At 34.2% G+C, this 18,039-nt stretch overlaps 1 protein-coding gene across 1 annotated transcript; it reads right to left on the bottom strand.

Moving 5' to 3' along the window:
• Positions 1 to 7,643: 7,643 nt before the first annotated feature.
• LOC131156146 (ABC transporter I family member 19) lies at positions 7,644 to 17,632 on the bottom strand. The gene is made up of 6 exons (XM_058109597.1): positions 17,328 to 17,632; positions 10,619 to 10,779; positions 9,779 to 9,830; positions 9,304 to 9,440; positions 8,849 to 8,935; positions 7,644 to 8,334 (listed from the first exon to the last, which is right to left on the bottom strand). The coding sequence occupies exons 1-6, from the start codon at positions 17,512 to 17,514 to the stop codon at positions 8,047 to 8,049; spliced, it is 912 nt and encodes a 303-aa protein (XP_057965580.1). The 5' UTR covers positions 17,515 to 17,632; the 3' UTR covers positions 7,644 to 8,046.
• Positions 17,633 to 18,039: the final 407 nt, after the last annotated feature.

The following is an 18,039-nucleotide window of genomic DNA, read 5'->3' as shown; positions in this document are numbered from 1 at the left end:
TTGAATCACAAAGGATTCATCGCATGATCACACTAAACAATTGGAAGTTATAAAGGCAAAAAGAGGACTAGTCAACAAAAGTCATACAATCATTAGGTAGTAGAGGTCGTCTAGTCATGTAGGAGGTTGTCTTGTCAGCAGACAACATGAACAACTTATCACCAAACCCAAAAGAGCAACAAGTGATGAACCAGTCGATAGTAATCACCTAACTAGTAGACGACAAAGCATGTGATATTGGTGGCAACCTCGGCGAGGTCCATGAGGGAAGAAAGTTGATAATTAGGCTTTTAATGTAGCTCTCCAAATTTATGATTAGGATTATTATTTTGAATTTATGATTTGTAACCACAGAATTTATAGTGGCTATGTTTTGGGCACAATTTAGGGATCAATTGTAACTCCAAGTTTGACTTGGAATGGGTATAAATTAGTGTGCAACCTATCTTGTAAAGGGTCTTAACCAAATTCTACATGTCAAACCAATAGCACAATGCTAAATAGTCCTAAATAGACCCCAGTGCTCTCTCTCTCTCTCTCTCTCTTTATATATATATATATATATATATATATATATATTTCTTTTTTCTCTAATCTGAGTCTTTTCACCTCCCTCTTTTCTCCTTTTTTTTTTTTTTTTCCTATGATTCCTATAAACTTTTCCGATTCCCTTATCCTAGTATTCCTTTTGAAATAAAGTATTTATCCTAAAACCTATGACGAGAGGTAGCATAGCAATCACATTCCACTTCCACACTTAACCAATTCCTAAATCCCACTGGGAACTATATATTGAAAATAGAATTTCAAGGTAGTGAATGTTTATTTTGTGATTTAAATATAAACAAATTAAGTACTCTAGATGTCATATTGCCAAGAAAATTAGGGATAGACTAGGATTATATGGAAGCGAGAATCAAGTTAAAGAAATTAGGATTAATATGGTAGGACATAACTATGAAATATTCAAAATGAAATCCAATGAATCCATGTCTAATATGTTTACATGTTTTATTGATTAATGAATTAAAAACAGTGAGAAAATTCTAAACTAATTTTAAAATGGTGAGAAACATCTAAAGTGTACACTAAGTAGTTGACGACCAAAGATCACTACAATACTAGAAGTAAAGCGTCTATACCAACTTGACCTAGACTAACTCAACCTATATAAGCTCTTGGTTCCTTAATTATTCCAGAGATTACTAACATGAAGAGAAGTATGATAAATAGAAGAAAACATAGTACTCAAGTCCCCCACAACCTACTTATTGCATGAAGACATCCTATCATAACTAGGATGTATCCTGAAAAAGTAGCCAGAGGATTCCAAGAAAATGAAATGAATTTTTTCTTCTCTTTTTTTGCGTTATGATCTTCTTATTTTCTAGCCTTTCTAGGCTTTATTTTGGATGTTAACCACTTATCTTAGGTTTCACTTCTAATGAAAACTTTCTAAGAAAAATATTATTTTGATGTGTGAAAATCAAAAATAAAAAGGGCATACTTGTCTATGCTCAAATGTTGTGCCAATGGTGCTATGGTTGGTCACCATTCCCCCTTCCTCTCTATCTAGTCAAAACCTCCACCAACCTTTCTTTTATCTGTTTATTTAAATCCCCTTAGAACCCTATAAGTCTTGATCTTCTTGCCTTTTCCCCCACTATTTTTCTGCAAAGCTAATCAGCTGCTATGCAACCCTTTATTTGGAGCTATCTTTCCTCTTCCTACTCCCTTGTTGTCTCATTGCCTTTTAGATGATTGCCTCTTTAGAACATGGCAGCCTAAACTAGTAGATAGACAAAACCTTTTGATGGGGATTGAAAGAGAGAGAGAGGAAAATCCAAACCATAAAGGCCACCATCCTCACTTGTTGGATCAAGTTTGAGATATTTAAAGACTCCATATTGAATCTTTGTGCATAATCTCAAAATAATTCATATTCTCCTTCCCAACAGACAAGTAGATCAACAATAATTTTTTTAACCTTAATATTGATAAAATACACATCAAATATCTTAACAAATTGTACTGAATAATTGATTGAGCTAGGTGGCAAACACAGACACCGGGTAACCATCTTACTTTTAAGAGTTACTGTGAAAGCTCAACATATGATAACATTAGAGACTACATAAAACATCTTAATGGTTTTGAAACCTTCCATATGATCTATCTATTGGGTCTTTTATACTTTATAGTTTTTCATTTGAATTTTTCATTTTTTTTTTATAGTGACTCATATATAACTTCTTGGATAAATGGGAGTTGGCACTAATGATTGGCTTCACAAGATTTGATGATCTTCCCTTTCCCAACATTCCTCTTGGTCTTGGTTTCTTTCTTCTCAAGCCTCATTTGTTTCAAGTTTGAAGATTCAACTAAGATAGGAATCTGTCAAGCTAAGTCAAGCTTTTAACATTTTTCAGACTAGGATCATTTAATAAACAAGTTTCAAATATGAGCTTGAGATTGACTCGTTAATTGAACAACTAAATTTTACTCTTGTTCATGTCTCGCGTATTTATTAAATGAGGCCAAAACAATCTTAAACGAGGCAAGTTTAATGTTGTTCCCAATTCCCATCATTTATTGGTAAGCTTTAAAATTAAATAAAAAAATGTTCATTAATAGAAATAAACAAATGACTTAGTCATTTGTAATCCTAGGTCTAGTATTCTTACTTGTGTTTTATTGTCTGGTTTTTTCAACAATAAATAAATATATGTGATAAGTGATGACTCAAAAGAAAGTACTTGTCAATAATATATATGCCAAATAATTCAATTTTAATTAGTTCAAGATTAGGTTTATAAATGAGCATCTTAAGGAGCTTGATGAATCAAATTTTGCATGTTAACTCGTGAGAATATTAGACAAGATTATTGTTGAACTTATAAATGAGCCAAACTGTAAGTAAACTCAATGAGCAAACTCGCGGGCTTGGGGAGTAGAGTATGATCTAACTCAAGCTCAGCACACTTAGTTTTTGTTCTTCAAGTGTAAGAATGAGAGCTTATCTTAGTAAATGAGTTCAAAAGAGCCATTACTAAACTAAGTATCAAGTGGTTCACAAAAGATTTGACACATTTGTAGACCTAAATTTAATTTAGCTTACGACTTTATCATCTTAATTAGGCATCCCAATATATATAGTGATTATCCTTATTATTGTAACGCCCCGAACCCAAAACTCGGGTCCGATTGCCACATATGAATAAATATACTCTTTGATATCACAATTCATACGCCCCGAACCTAGTGGGGTCCAAGGTGGGACTTTCCAAAAATCAACTCAATGCAAACAACGATAATAATTTAAACTCAAATACTATACCAGAGTACTAAACCACAACAAACAGATAGGTATCTTTAAGTAACAATATTACAACCCAAGGAGTAAAAGTAAAACATATATAATTCAATATCTTACAAACACTTACTCTAAACTATAATATCTAACCCTTTCCCAAAGCTCACTAAGCTTGATTTCTTGTAGGTCCTAAAAAGTTGAAATATTTATTAGGGTGAGATACCTCTCAGTAAGAAGAAATAAATTATTATCAGTGTGTGGCAAAATGAGTTTTTATGTAAGCAAAATACATCCATTAATTTAACTTTAAATAAAAATAGCATTTGTAAAATGTAACTCACACCTATATAATTAAAAATACACATTTTCTTTCAAATCATAACTTCGGCTTCACAAATAGCCTCATTTACATAAATCTACAAATATGTATAAAAGAACCTCCCTTTTTGGACTAACGACATGTTTAACCCCCATAATGGGTTGTGCGGTCCGAAAATTGGACTTAACTTGGTTGATTAAACAACAACTAAGTCAAAGTAATATGTCTGTAAGATCAGTTTGCCTACTTCAACCTGGTTCGGACTCCAGGAGGGTATAACCCTACTCAAGCCAAACCAATTATAAACCGCCAACACTTCCACAACAGTGTGCCTGCACTAATATTCCTCTCTAGCTACGGTATCGAGCTTTCATCACACTTGATCCATCAGGATTCTTAAAAAATATAATTGTAATTTACGTAATAAAAATAATAAAATGGTTTCCTCGTTTTCTCAACATAATAATCATAAAAACATTTCCACACTATTCCCAACAATCCATGAAATAAGTATATCACCATAACACTTACTATATATATATCCCCATAAAAATCCCAATAGACTTAATTATATAAAAGATGAATTATTCTCATGCCACATGAGTGATAGATCATAATTTAATAAACTATCCGGAGAAAATATATCATAATATACCCGGTGTATTTTACTGAAAATGAGGGTATAGTCATCTCCACAATTTAATTTAACTCAAAATATATAATTTAAAACAAAACAGAGATGATTAATCCTACTCACTTTAATTTTCCCATATACATGTATAATAAAACAATATCATCTATTTCAAACTGTTGGCTCGTTCAGAAAATCCAACATATCATCCATATATTCGTATACTCAAATTTAATCGGTTAAAACTTGAAAATAAACTAAGATAATTCATTTCCCTTACCTTTAGCCTTGAAGTGGTGCTTACGACATCCAAACGACAAAATCTCTCCAGTTAAAACGTTGAGGAGCGGAGCTGAGACCCAGAAATGATGTTCGCTTTTCAATTTGGCGGAGAGATGGAGAGAAATTTTTAGAGAGAGAGTGTATGTGAGGAGAGAGAAAATGAATTTGAGAAGGGAGAGAGAGATGAATTGCAGAGAGATTGGGGGGAGTCTTCAATTGAAATTAAATCAGGAAGCTTCTTCTCTGAACTTCCTCATGTTTAAGTTATTATATATTATAATATTATTATATTATATTAAAATATTATTATATTATATTATATTATATTATTTAATTAATAACTCTTATTAATTAATTAATTACTTAAAATGAATTAATTTTTAATTAATTTTTTATTATTTTTTTTAGGATCACTAATTGGAGTTATGTGTATAATGTTGCATTTCAAATGTCAGTTGCTTTGTTCAGCCTTGCAAAGGCTAGATGTCTTTATGACTACCATTGACTACATAATCTCTTTACTCATCAAACTCAAGATTATAATGGAATCTTCAATCAAGATACCTTTTATTCCTATTTGTTCTACTCCAAAATGGCCAAGCTCTACCATGCATTGGTTCTTGTGGCTCGATTTTTGATGAGAAAAATCTTCTTCCTAGCTTTTTTTTTCTTGAAGAGTTTGAACCTCCTAAGTGAGTAATTTTTCTTGTGGCTTAGCTCTATAATGATTTATATGTGCAAAAAACTTAGTATTTTTTTAGGTACAGACACTTATGATTAAGCATGATGTTATTCCTTATTAAGAAGGCTATCCCTCCTATTTCAAGAGGTTTTTATATTCAACTATCTCAATGCATCAAGTCAATGTGGTTTATGTTTAGATTTCCCATAAATTACACCAAATGTTGATGTAATTTTTAGTTAGCTAGATAGCTTGATAACTAGGTAAGCTCAATCTAAGCCTTCAAAATGCAACATACTAGACAAAAGTAATTGGAGAGTGGTTCAACAATGCCTCGTAATTGGGATCTTTCGTGCATACATGACTATAAGGTCATCTCTCTATATTTAAGCTTTTGTATAAGTTTGATTCTTAGTTCTTTTTAATTAAAAAAAACACTAATGGTTATCATGTTTGTTGCTTCTATTATCCATTTGACAAGCGTTGTTGACGCTAGTCTATGATTAAGCCTTATTGGTTACTTAGATATTATGACAATCACACTAATTGTGTGGCATGCATTTGGCATTTACTCGCATAGGTTATCAACCTATGTGAGTTTACAACTAGCTTAAATACTTATCATTCTACATGGTTGAACTTGATCGCGTTTTTACTTTTGCCTTGACAAATAATGAAGGATATGTCATGGCAGACATACCATTAGATTTTAATTTGCCATGCATGGAAGAGCTAGCAACTACTTCAAAAGGAGTGAACTTATTTAAGCAAAATTTAAGACAATGAAAAAGTCATGTTGCGACATTTATTTATTTATTTATTTATTTTTAAAGTGATGCTATTCAAATGAAAAAAGTATAATTTTTTTTCTATGTTGCATATCAATTATTGGATCCACAACTTGAATTTCTATTATAATTATTATTCTTGTTGTTATTACCACCTTTCTATGCACTAGTTAACAAAGCAAAGCACTATTTATTAGAAATAGAGTTAGAATACAGGATCCTCGAGCAGGTACTAGTAGGTTGTAAAAAAAATTAACAAAACATTTGTACACAATATAATAACAACAAGAAGCCTTAAGTCCTAGTACATAAGGTCGATTACATGAATCCTTTTCTACCAATTCACCCGATCTAGAGCGTTTTCCTCTATTAGATTAAGGGCTATTTCTTCACTATCTAATTCCAAGTTGTTTTAGGTCTACCCTTACTTTTTTTTTTTTTTTTTTATGCCAAAAACAATAATTAACTCACTTATCCTTACAGATGCTCGACTTACTAGGTCTATTTTTCAAATGTCCAAACCAAGTAAGCTGCCCCTCCCTTATCTTGTTTTCAATCGGTGTTATACCTAACTTATTATATGCTCATTTCTCAATTTATCTTTTAATGTTAGTACACAATGCCATCTCTAAATAAGATAGATTATAAAAGAGACCAACTCCCTATTCATGTATACGTTCTCTAGATTGGGGACAAATAACAAGTGGACCCCTCTCATAATGAGCATAAATCTATCCACCACGTCTCATATCTAAATAATAAGCACACAGAGACATGGTTGCGAAGGAGCAAGTCCTATTAAATTTCATCCCTAACAATTCCCTAGGTTGACACCTAATACTCTTCACTACCCTTGTCACGTCCATTAGAAAGACTCAAACAAGACATAGATTTCGCAACAAAAAATAGTCTACCTTCTAGGTAGATCATGTTCCTTCTAAGATTTGAATTTGAGACGTTCAACATAAAGTCTCAAACTTTAATATTGAATGTCCCAAGCTAATTAACATCATGCTATCAAGTTCCTTAAAATTTGGCAACAAAAAAATAAAAAAAATAAAAATGAACCTTTGTGAGATTTCAAAAGTATCATGTACCTCCTCTAAGATTTGACAAATAGATGTAGACCTCGCATAAGATTTCAAAAATTATATAGATTTTCTATGAGATTTTCTAGAAACATGTGAACTTACTTGATATTTGGCCCCAAACCACAACCCCCACAACCCACCCCCCCCCCCCCCCCCCCCCAAAAAAAAAAGCCAATGGAGGTGCATAATGGTCCCAAAAATCGAATATTTCTTAGAATTTTTAAAACCTTCAAGGAGGTTTGCATTTTTTTTTTATCAAATGGAGGTTTGTGATATTTTTAAAATTATTAGGAATGGTTTGCATCTTTTTTTCAAATCTTAGGGTTCTTTTGCCCTAAGAAAAATATTTATTGAAAAGCTTCTTCCATAAAATTGGCATAACATTTTTTTTTTTGGGTGAAGTATAAATAACTGTTGATGAAAGCTATTGTGAAATATAACATAACATTAGTATTATAGCAATGTTTGCCAAAGGCATACCAGTTTGGCTTTGGAAATATCACCAAGTATACACAATATATAACTGTAGATGAAAGCTATTGTGAAAAATAACATTAGTATTATAGCAATGTTTGCCAAAGGCATATCAGTTTGGCTTTGGAAATATCACCAAGTACACACAATATATAGCTGGATATAATTGCTACACCTATTTTTAGAAGAAGCAACCATAAACAAAAAGAATAAGATACTTCATCATTCTTCTTTTGGTGCAATGCAGCACATCAATAGACTCGAACCTTAACCTACCCCAACCCACCCTACTCCCTCAACACTCAAATGAGGCCCAGCCGCAATCACCAGGTCATTTAAACACCTAAACTACTTAAGCCAATATCACTGAAAATTTATATGTTGAGACTTGAAAGCCCTTCGATCTTCTATTTTCTTGTATACTTTCAACTTCAGATTTTACCGTCAACAGCCATTTTGAGAAAGGTCAGCGGTAGTATGCCATGTGTCTTGATGACCTAAAGGGAGAAGTATCAAATGGAGAGGTCTTTTGGAGTTGGGTCGGGGCATTGACGGGTTTCTTTTTATCAAGTTTAGTCTCAGAACGAAGCCAGGACTCGACCACTGAAAGCAGGTTGGTCGATTTCTTCAATTCAACAAGCTCAGACAGCTTCTCAGTCCTCCTCAACTCGCCATCTTGCATGTAAGCTAGGTCGGTTGCCCATGTCTCCAACCCATCAAATATATGGGTTGCATATACAATTGTAGCTCCTCTCTATAGTTAATACAACAGCAACAAGAAGTAAATAAATAAATAAAATCATGATCATTCTATTACTAAAAATTGACAATCTGTGTATTTGGGCAGTCAAAGCGCCTCATACATCTACCATAGATGACTTGCAAATGGAAAAGGAGGTCCACCAAAGATTACTACATGTTAGCACGTGAAGATAATAAGATGGTCGCACATCATTTGATTTTACTTTGACACTTCAAGTTTACTTATTTATGTAAGAAGATGCTGGCAGAACTATCAACTCAAATTTCAAATAACATAGAATCACAATCTTCATATCATAGACAAATGTCCAAGTGATGACCATCACTCTGCATGTCCCACATGATAAAAATGTATAGTCTTCAAATTCTATGTCATGAAAAATACCAATGTTTTTTATCCGGTTTGCATAAGTGTGAGTGGGTTACAACAAATTAACATGATTTTTATCCGGTCTGCATGAGCATGAGTGGGTTACAACAAATTAACAAATTAAGCAAGTTCATACCTGTTCACATTCTTCCTTAAAGAATTCCAGTAAATCCAGCCTGGCAACGACATCCAGGTCAACAGTAACCTCATCAAGTAGAAGAACCTGTGATTTTCCCAATGATGGTTATTACTTCTTAAGTTGGTTAAAAAAAAAAAAAATCCAATGCTAAGATACCAACCAAGGTATTCACTATAAACTCTCATAAACATATGGTGAAGGGGAAAAAAGCAAAAAAGATAATTAATTCTATATATACCTCAGAGTTGAAAGAAGCTAAAGTTTTAGTCTTAGAGAAGTTTATCATAAAATATTTAATTGTATTTCAATTATGACGTAGCCCAATTCATGCCAAATCTGACCTGTTAATTTGTTAGTCTCATGCAAACTTGAACAAAAATATACAATCATCGAGGGATTGTAGTTGGCAGGTTCAAATCAGACTCCTGGGAGCTACATGGAAGGAAAATAACCTTAAAAGGATGAAGAAGACCCATGCAGATCTGGACTCGACGACGCTGCCCATCAGATACCTTGTGCATTCGCCACTGCAGATCGATATCAAGAAGTTCAATCAACTTCTCCCTTCTAAGAGGGTCAGCCCCTTCAACTGGCCAGAAAAAAAAAATAAAAAATACAACACATCATAAATTTATACTTGCGCTTTGAATTTTTTAAAAAAAATGTGTGTGCATGTGTGCATCTCAGAGAGAGAGAGAGAGAGAGAGGGAACAATGTTTAACAACATTCATATATAGAGAGCACCCAGAGAGAATAATTGAATGCAATACTAGAAGATTAAAGAAATAACATCTCATTTTCCTTTTTGAACCCCATGGAGGGAGGTATTGCCAATTCGTACTCCTATGAAAATTTGAAAATTGGAAAAAATGTTGATATTGTAGTGAAAATAAAATTAAGATCATACTAATAGAACTTGCTACCCACCTCCAAATATCATATGTTCAGCAGAGAAATCTCCCTGCAGCGGAATTTCTCCCTGAGAATTTGCAAACACAATTCAATTGAGAAAGGGTTTATACAAAACACATGCAGTGCCTATTACTAGGGAAAGACAAGGTAAGCAAAGAACTTCACTTAAATTGGTATAAAAATCCCGTAAGTTGACATATGAATATATGTGGATCCAATTAATCAAACAAGGAATGAAAGTTGAACAGAATAGTCAAGGAAATGAAAGGAAATGTTCTACTCCCTTATTTTTCTTGCAAAATGAGGATGAATTGTTATTTTTTAAATTTTTTTTGTTTTTTTTCTCTTGATAAGTGTATCCAAATCAGATATTGATCGTCTGGCCCCATGTCATTGCCACCTAAATCATAACATTAGGACATAGGGGCACGGGCTTTGCCTCGAGGTATAAGCATTCTAAAGTCCAAGTGATTGCCACTGTTTTGATGGGAGATAAAAGCAAGCTAGATGAATTCTATGATAATGAAAAAAACAATAATAAAATAAAGAATTTAGGTCATTAAACCATTCCAGCAAGTTTTCTAAATTATAACATTTGATCTCATTGACATGATATCGATTTATTGAACAAAATCCATGATCTCTATGGTAAAACCATGATCTACCCGTTCCTCAACAAAATACCTCACATGAAACTTCATAAATTTTAATGAGAAGCTAACAAATTACCATCTATTTAGTTTACTAAAGAAACAAATGTTAAGTCACTTTTTATATTTAATATGTGTACCAAGGAAAATGAAAACACACCAAAAGACTGCTCAATTATATTATCATTAAGAATAAGAAACTCACAGCAGATCCAACAGTTTTACTCCAAGATCCTCCTAAATAGGATAAGTCACCAGTGCAAATCAGTTGTGTGTCATGGAAAGCAGAACAATTCAGCACCCGCACAACATCTCTGCCACCAACCATATGCTTCCCAGCCAAAATCTTCAACAGAGTGGTCTTCCCTACACAGTTTTAGTAATGAGAGGGAGTGAGCATGCATAATTTCTGTAAGCCCAATATGGCCAAAAGTGTTAAGCGTCAAGATGAACCTGTACAGTGATTCACAACCAAAATGAGCATGAGCAATGCATTTGCATGCTTCTACTTTGTTAAACTGCAACAAGAATTTTACTAGGCCCGCCCCACCAGATACAAAATTAAGTTGAGCGCACAACAAAAATTCTGTTATGTACAATTGATCTAACATGAATTTGAATCAACATCTTCAACAACTACACCCCAACCCCCGCTTCAAAAATTAATATTAAACCAAATAAGTTTCAAAATCATTAAATGCAATTTAAAACTTCTTGATTTTTTAGAAAGTTTATTTTTCAGGGACACTGGTAAGTCTATTAGTATGATTCGCCTGTGATAATAGCAGACTTAGGTTCAAGTGTCTTTGCACACTTGAATTCCATCTTTGCCTTCTAACTGCTATCCCACAATTACCTTCCCCAAAAGTTTTATTTTTATTTTATTCTGTAAAAATTATTTATATTTCTTCATTTAAATTTAGCTTTTTTTTAAGCTTACATACTGTAGAAATATTCGGATTTTATTTCCTTCATTTTCACTGCCATTGCAATGAAGAACCACCAATGGAGAACTTTAGATGTTTATACAGTAGCTAGGCTTTTTATTTTGGTTTGGGAAATTTTTTTATTATTTTATAAATTTAGTTAGTTTAGGGTTATTTTTTGTATTTAAGTCCTCGGGGGTTATTTTGTAATTTCTTGTTTTGTTGGAGTTTTTTGTTAATATGGGCTTTAGTTAGTAACGTGCATAAAAACTGGGTTGTATGTTATTTGGAAAGTTACAATTTGAAATAAGATTTCCAGAACCATTCCCCTCTCTCTTTCATGCAACCTTCTTCCTCCTCCTTTCATCTTCTTTCTTCTTCTTCCCTACTCGGCTACAACAATCTCCATTGAAGGATCATCTCCTGCAATTTTACCTTTACCCGACAAGGGTGTGGCGCCACGTGCCACCTGAAGGTATTCCAGCCTACCCTCTAAATCTCATGCTTCCTCAAATTTTCTCGAGATACACCACCATCACTGAAGCCACCACCCCTCAATCTACTGCCAGCCAGAGTAACATTGCTGGAGGAGCCTAGCTGCAGGCTCATGCACCCCAGGCGCCAGCACACGCATGGGAGAAACTGTCAGAATCTTCTCCTTCCAGATTTGCAAGAAATTGTTTCCAACCATGGTATTTTAGTTGTCCTCCTGAGATTTTGTAGATGTTATAGAAAACTGATTGATCAGGTTTGGTCACATTTAGAAGGATAAATTCAGCCTGTAAGCAACTTGCACAACTTTCAAAACTGAGGAATATTGAATATAGGATGGGAAATTGGATTTCTTGCAAGCTCTTTTGAAGTTAAATTGAAGAAATTCAATTGCTAGTTTTGGAGGAGAAAGTCAGTACCAGTATTTTGCATTTGTAGGCTTTTTTTTTTTTTTGAACATTTGAGAATTGTGAAGTCAGCTTGAGAAATTGGGCCATCAATGCAATTTCCAAAGTTTTCATGGATGAATTAAGTCTACCAGCACTCTGTTGAGACTCAGCTGCAATAACTTGAGATTTCCTGCAACAAATTACTTTTCCTTCACGAGATTTTATGTTGGTTTGAAGGAACCCATTTTCAGTTCTGCACTGCAAATTTTTGGAGGATAAATTCAGTGTGCCAGCACTCTTCTTTCCAAGTTCACAAGTGGAATTTTCTTGAAGCATGTGCTAGAAATTGAAGTGAAATATTTGAAGAATCTCTCGGAATTAAAAATTCAACACAAGGACCTTTTGGTAACATTGTATGAACTTACACTACTTAGACTCCACAGAAATTGATTTAATGTTGCTTATCTATTAGGTACTTGCTCGAATTTGTATTGGTCTACATTTACTCCCCAGTTAAAAAGGAAAAAAAAATAAAAAAATCTATGGGTCAGTTCCACATATCTAGTTCCCACCTAGTTGGAAATTCTCAACAATTAGTGGACCAATTATGTCGTCTTAGGTAACTTTCTTCTAGTGTCACCGATTATTGCCTTAAATTTAGAGACATCATTTATCATTCTGCTCTTAGTGAAGAACTTAAGAGTGGTGATTATGTTCAATAAAGGGTTGAGAAATGAAATTAAAAAGCATATAATTTTTCAAATTCAAAAATGTCCCACGACTCTATATGAGGCTTGCCAGTTACCATATGGCTTTGGAAGCTAAGAGATTTCTTCAGCTGCCAATCCTTAACATCACTTCCTATCTTAATGAGTTTCATTAATCTGGATCAGTTTGTCAATGGTCACAAGGCAGTCCTAGACTCCTAGACCCACCCAAGATGTTCTAGAGAAATCTCAACTTGTTGAGGATAAACAATCAAATATCGAAAGTGCCCATGCAATTTGTTGCATAATTGAATATCATGACTACATAAATGATTTTCATATTATTAGTGCACAATGTTATGATTCTCCAACAAACATGAGTCATGAGTCTTCTTATCAACATAAGACCTTAGCATTGTCTTTAGTGACCCTAAACAATGTTGGTGCCTCTAGGCCAAAAATTGACCTTGACTTGTCACCAAACTTGGTTGTTGAGATTTTTGCCAATGACCTGCTCTTTAACTCCAATTTTCCATTTCTAACCCAAAGAGTGAGGAACAATTGATTGCTCTAGAGTTTGTTGAAAATTCTTCAATCATCCTATTGTTGAATAAATCCTCTTGAGATCATTTCTCCTCAATCTAGTAAACTTGCATATTCTCCCTCAACATCTTAACCAAACCTAGTGAAACATTGTCCATCATCCTAGAATATGGACCAGATGTATATTTGCTCGATCTGCCAACAGATTTGGATGTTTATTTAGTTTCTGGTTTGGAGGACTAGTCATTTATCAGAAGACATTGCAGCCTTCTATGCTGCTCGCATTTGGATGATCCTGTAGATATTCTCCAATGGTGATTAATGATGCAATGCAGATTGTGCCTCCTCTTGATTTGCTTACAAGTTCAACTTTGTTTCCATTCATGGAGTTAAAGCTACTAGGCCATTTCAGAATTCAAGGTTGAATTTTCTCTAACAAGGGGAGCTCGATGGAGAACCACCAATAAGAACTTTAGATGTTTATATGGTAGCTAGGATTTCTATTTTAGTTTGGGAAATTTCTTGTTTTTCTAGAATTTAGTTAGTTTAGGGTTATTTTTGTATTTAAGTATGTTGGGGTTATTTTTTAATTTCTTGTTTAGTTGGAGTTCTTATGTTAATATGTGTTTTAGTTACAAGTGAGTATAAATATTGGACTTGTAAGTTATTTGGACAGTTGTCATTCAAAAAAAAAATTTCAGAACTGTTTCCCCGTCTCTTTTGTGCAGCCCTCTCTCTCTTCCCTTTCTCCCTTCTTCTTCCTTCTCTTTTCTTCTTCTTCTTCCTACTCCTTCCGTTCTCTCTCTGTTTTTCTAATAGTCTATCTGTTCTGTTCACCGCTGTCCCTATCCTCTGTTCTGTCCTGCACAACAGTTTCTTTCTTCCCCATTCTTCTCTTCTTCTGTCTACTTCTCTCCCATAATTCTCTCAAGTCTCTCACTTCTGAATTCCAGTTGCTGTCCTATGTCACATTGTCAATACTCAATAGCCTTAATGGCATGCCATTATCAGGGAAATACTCGCTTCAAAATTTCTCTGAATAAGATATGCTAGTGAAGGTGGATAACAAAAACAAAAACAAAAACAAAACAAAACATGATGCCTTAAAATGCAAGATATTACCATATGTATCATCTCATACAAACCATTCACCACAATTAATTACATGGTCCCACTAACATATATTCAAATAAATTTTGAACACGTGAGTATGGTCACCAAGGTTGTTAGAATCGGGATCCTATATAGGATTGTTGGTAGGATCCGCAGGATTGGATCGTGGATCATGAGATTCTACTTACATTGTAAAATAAATTAAAATATTATATATTTGGCATTTTGTGAGAACTCTCAATAAAATAATCCCAAAAACTTGGTAATAAGTTCAAGAAATTATAACAAAATTTCAGAAATGTAGCTGGCTTGCTGGCTAGCACCTAGAAGGGATTTCTTTCAACAATTTGACCCTAAAAAAATCTGAATAGTCTGAACTGCAAAGTGCTCTGCAAAGAGCAGACTGTTGCTAGCTTATTTATTTAATAATTTTAATTAAAAAGAAAAGCAAAAAAAATGAAGAGAAAAAGGAAGAGAAACTGCTAATCTTAGTTCAGTGAACTGATGCAAATCTCTCAGCTTCTGTGGTTTTGTCATCAGACCATAAGAGGGAGAAGAGCGAGAAGAAGGGAAAGAAGAAAAAGAAAAGCATTTTTGTTGAAGGAAGAACGTTTTGTTAGTTGCAAAGAAAAGAAGAGGAAAAAGAAAGCTATATGTTTCTGCTTTGGGAAAAAAAATATAGGTCTCTGGCTCGTCAATAATAAGAGCAAAAGAAGAGGAAGCAAAAAAGGAAAAAAAAAAAAAGATAATGCATAACTGCTACAAGCCTGTAACTTTAAACTCTCAGCCTGACTGTGCAGCTCCCTGTTGAAGCTCTCTGCTGTTCTCAAAACTCTCAGCTGGCCTCTATTTTTGCTGGCAGAAGGAACAGTCTAAGCCTATAGATAGACAAATTAGGATCTGCCTATCAAGAACTCTAAGCTCTCAGAGAGCTTTCAATTTTGAAGGAATGAAGCTTTCAAGAGATGCTCAGCTGCTCTTTTGACTTAGAATATGGATTTTTTTTTTTCTGTTTTGCCCTAATTTTGATGTATTTCAGCCAACTAGACAAATTTTTTTTGTGTCTGCTGCAAAAGTAGAGTGCTTGGACCAATAAAAATATATATTGGAACTTTTTCTTTAGCCCTAGACAGAAAAAAAAAATCCATATTCTATTGCACAAGAAGGATCAGTAAGATCGCAAGTAGGATTGCGATTCTAAGATCCTAACAATCCAGATAGAATCCTACTTGATTAAGATTATACTTAAGATCCAAATCAATTAGTCAAGTTTTGATCATAAGATCACAGGATCGCAAGATCCGGACTGGGATTTTGATAACCATGATGGTCACAAAACTTCATGCTTAGGGGCCGACTCTTTTTTTATTTCCACCACTACACACATGCCTTAATCCAAGGGTTGTCTTTAATCTTCCTTTTTTGGGTCTCTATACATATTAGATTTGATACGGCTAAAAATATCTAGGTCTACCCAACCTTATCACACCTTCTGGTTGATGACTTTGAGTTCCTGGCCTTGAATCTGTCTTCTTAAAAAAGCACACTAGATACCATTAGCACAAGGACAGTAGCTATCCTTTAATTTGTTAAAAAATATGCTTCTTATCAATTTACTTGCTTAATGCTTATATCATTGATTGTCAGATTAACACCAACAATCCAAATAAGTAATATGAAAGAAGGCTATTAATAACAAAGGCCTAAACACTGATGGGAGTGAGTACCATAAAGTTGTTTAAGACAAGGCTTTATTTGTCCCTTACCACTAGAAAAATATAACATGCGACCCAAATGATAAGCCTACCAAATCTGTTTGCAAGCAGGTTGGATATGGAGGGATAGAGACTCAAATTTGATTCTAAACTCCCAAATAGATGCCACTACTTTGCAGTTTGCTGTGTTCGAAACTCCATGAGTGTCAAGCACCCATTTTATCAAAATTGTTGTGAAAAGCACATCTCCACACATACCCATAATTCCGACAATGTTGTAAGTGCCATTTCATACATATGTGCTGCGCCATTCATAAACTGGTTCAGTATCACCCTATTACTGATCGATATTGATCAGTAGTGTTCAATACCAATTGATATCTATGAATACCCTCTCAAACATTGATATTTATTTACACTTGAAATTTTTGAGTCCAAAAGGTTAATTCCAGATCCAGTACAAGTATATACAATTCCAACGAAAATCAATAGATTAACCCATAAATAATTTACAACATTCAAACAACTGCATTGACAATATTCAATTCAAAATTTTAAAGTTCCTCGGATTATTTCAAGAATGCCAAAAATTTCCTCTGTTCTCCGTGAATCCCACAGTCAACGGTTAGGGCCTCCCATGTATCCACAATTTTCTAGAGGAGCAGCGTACTCCCCTTTCGTAAAAATTCCACTTTTGATTGCACCTAATCCTTCAATTACTATCGATCAAAAACCTCATATTATTACAGTGCCGCATAAACCCACTTTCATGTATTCACCATCTTTTCTCGAGACAAACAAATCTCGCAATCAACAGAAAATAAACAAAAATAATTCCAAAAACTTTAACGGAGATTCTTCCAGCAAACAATAGCTCATAACACGATCTGAAACTAATAATTCGAAAGTAGAAACATTAAAACGAACACCCAATAACCCCAAAAGGAAAAAAAAAAATCCCAGAATATTATTTGCACGTTAATCGATGTAAGCTTCGGAATTTGCAGGAATAAAATGAATTATCGTTACCAGATCCGTTCGCGCCAACGAGAAGGCATCGAGAGCCGGGGCTTATGCTAAGGTAGAAGTCTGCAAAAAGAGGAGGCTGACCTTCGTAGGCGAAGTGCATGCCGCAGACCCTAATGCTGTTGCTTGAATTCTGAAGCTCTTCGGCCATTTTCGGGTCTCTGCACTCAGCACCGCCAATCGGTACCATGTATTTTCTTGCGCAAAAGAAAATGGAATTGGGAGTTCGTGGCCAACGAATAGTCTCATATATAGCTCATAAAAAGCTGCTAGGTGGCAGGCACGTTGAGATTTCAAAAGGTTAAAGGGATCACCCTTGTCAACATCTGCCAACCGTGTTAAAGAGTGACACCAATATAGCAGCAAGACTGCGTAACTCAGTCCCACCATAGTCATCCTCGTATGAAAGAACACTAAAATATATAATTCATGAGTCAAGATTTATGGCTCGTGAGCTTTTAATCTAACTTAGTCTCTTTGAGTAACAAAATTGGCCTCAAAATTTAGGGTTATTACATGGAACAAAACAACTAAGCTCCATACAACAAACAAAAATCTTTAAGGAGAGATGAGATATAACTCCAAGGATGAGTCCACAATAAGAAAACTCCCAACACACTAATGATTTCAACATTCAAGGGTAACAACCAAATCCCTCACAATGTGTCCAACATACAATTACGAAGCTAACCATTTGGTCACCAATCCAACCACA

Source organism: Malania oleifera, chromosome 5 (assembly GCF_029873635.1).
Source record: "Malania oleifera isolate guangnan ecotype guangnan chromosome 5, ASM2987363v1, whole genome shotgun sequence".
Classification (NCBI taxonomy): Eukaryota; Viridiplantae; Streptophyta; class Magnoliopsida; order Santalales; family Ximeniaceae; genus Malania; species Malania oleifera.
This window is presented reverse-complemented; position numbering and strand designations above follow the sequence as displayed.

Excerpts from the sequence above, each read along its gene's own strand:
- LOC131156146 (XM_058109597.1), bottom strand. The coding sequence starts at position 17,514 with ATGGTACCGATTGGCGGTGCTGAGTGCAGAGACCCGAAAATGGCCGAA. Across the intron at positions 8,936-9,303 it reads GTCTTCTTCATCCTTTTAAG|GTTCTTCTACTTGATGAGGT; the intron begins GTTATTTTCCTT and ends GGAAAATCACAG. Across the intron at positions 8,335-8,848 it reads TTAAGGAAGAATGTGAACAG|AGAGGAGCTACAATTGTATA; the intron begins GTATGAACTTGC and ends TATTAACTATAG.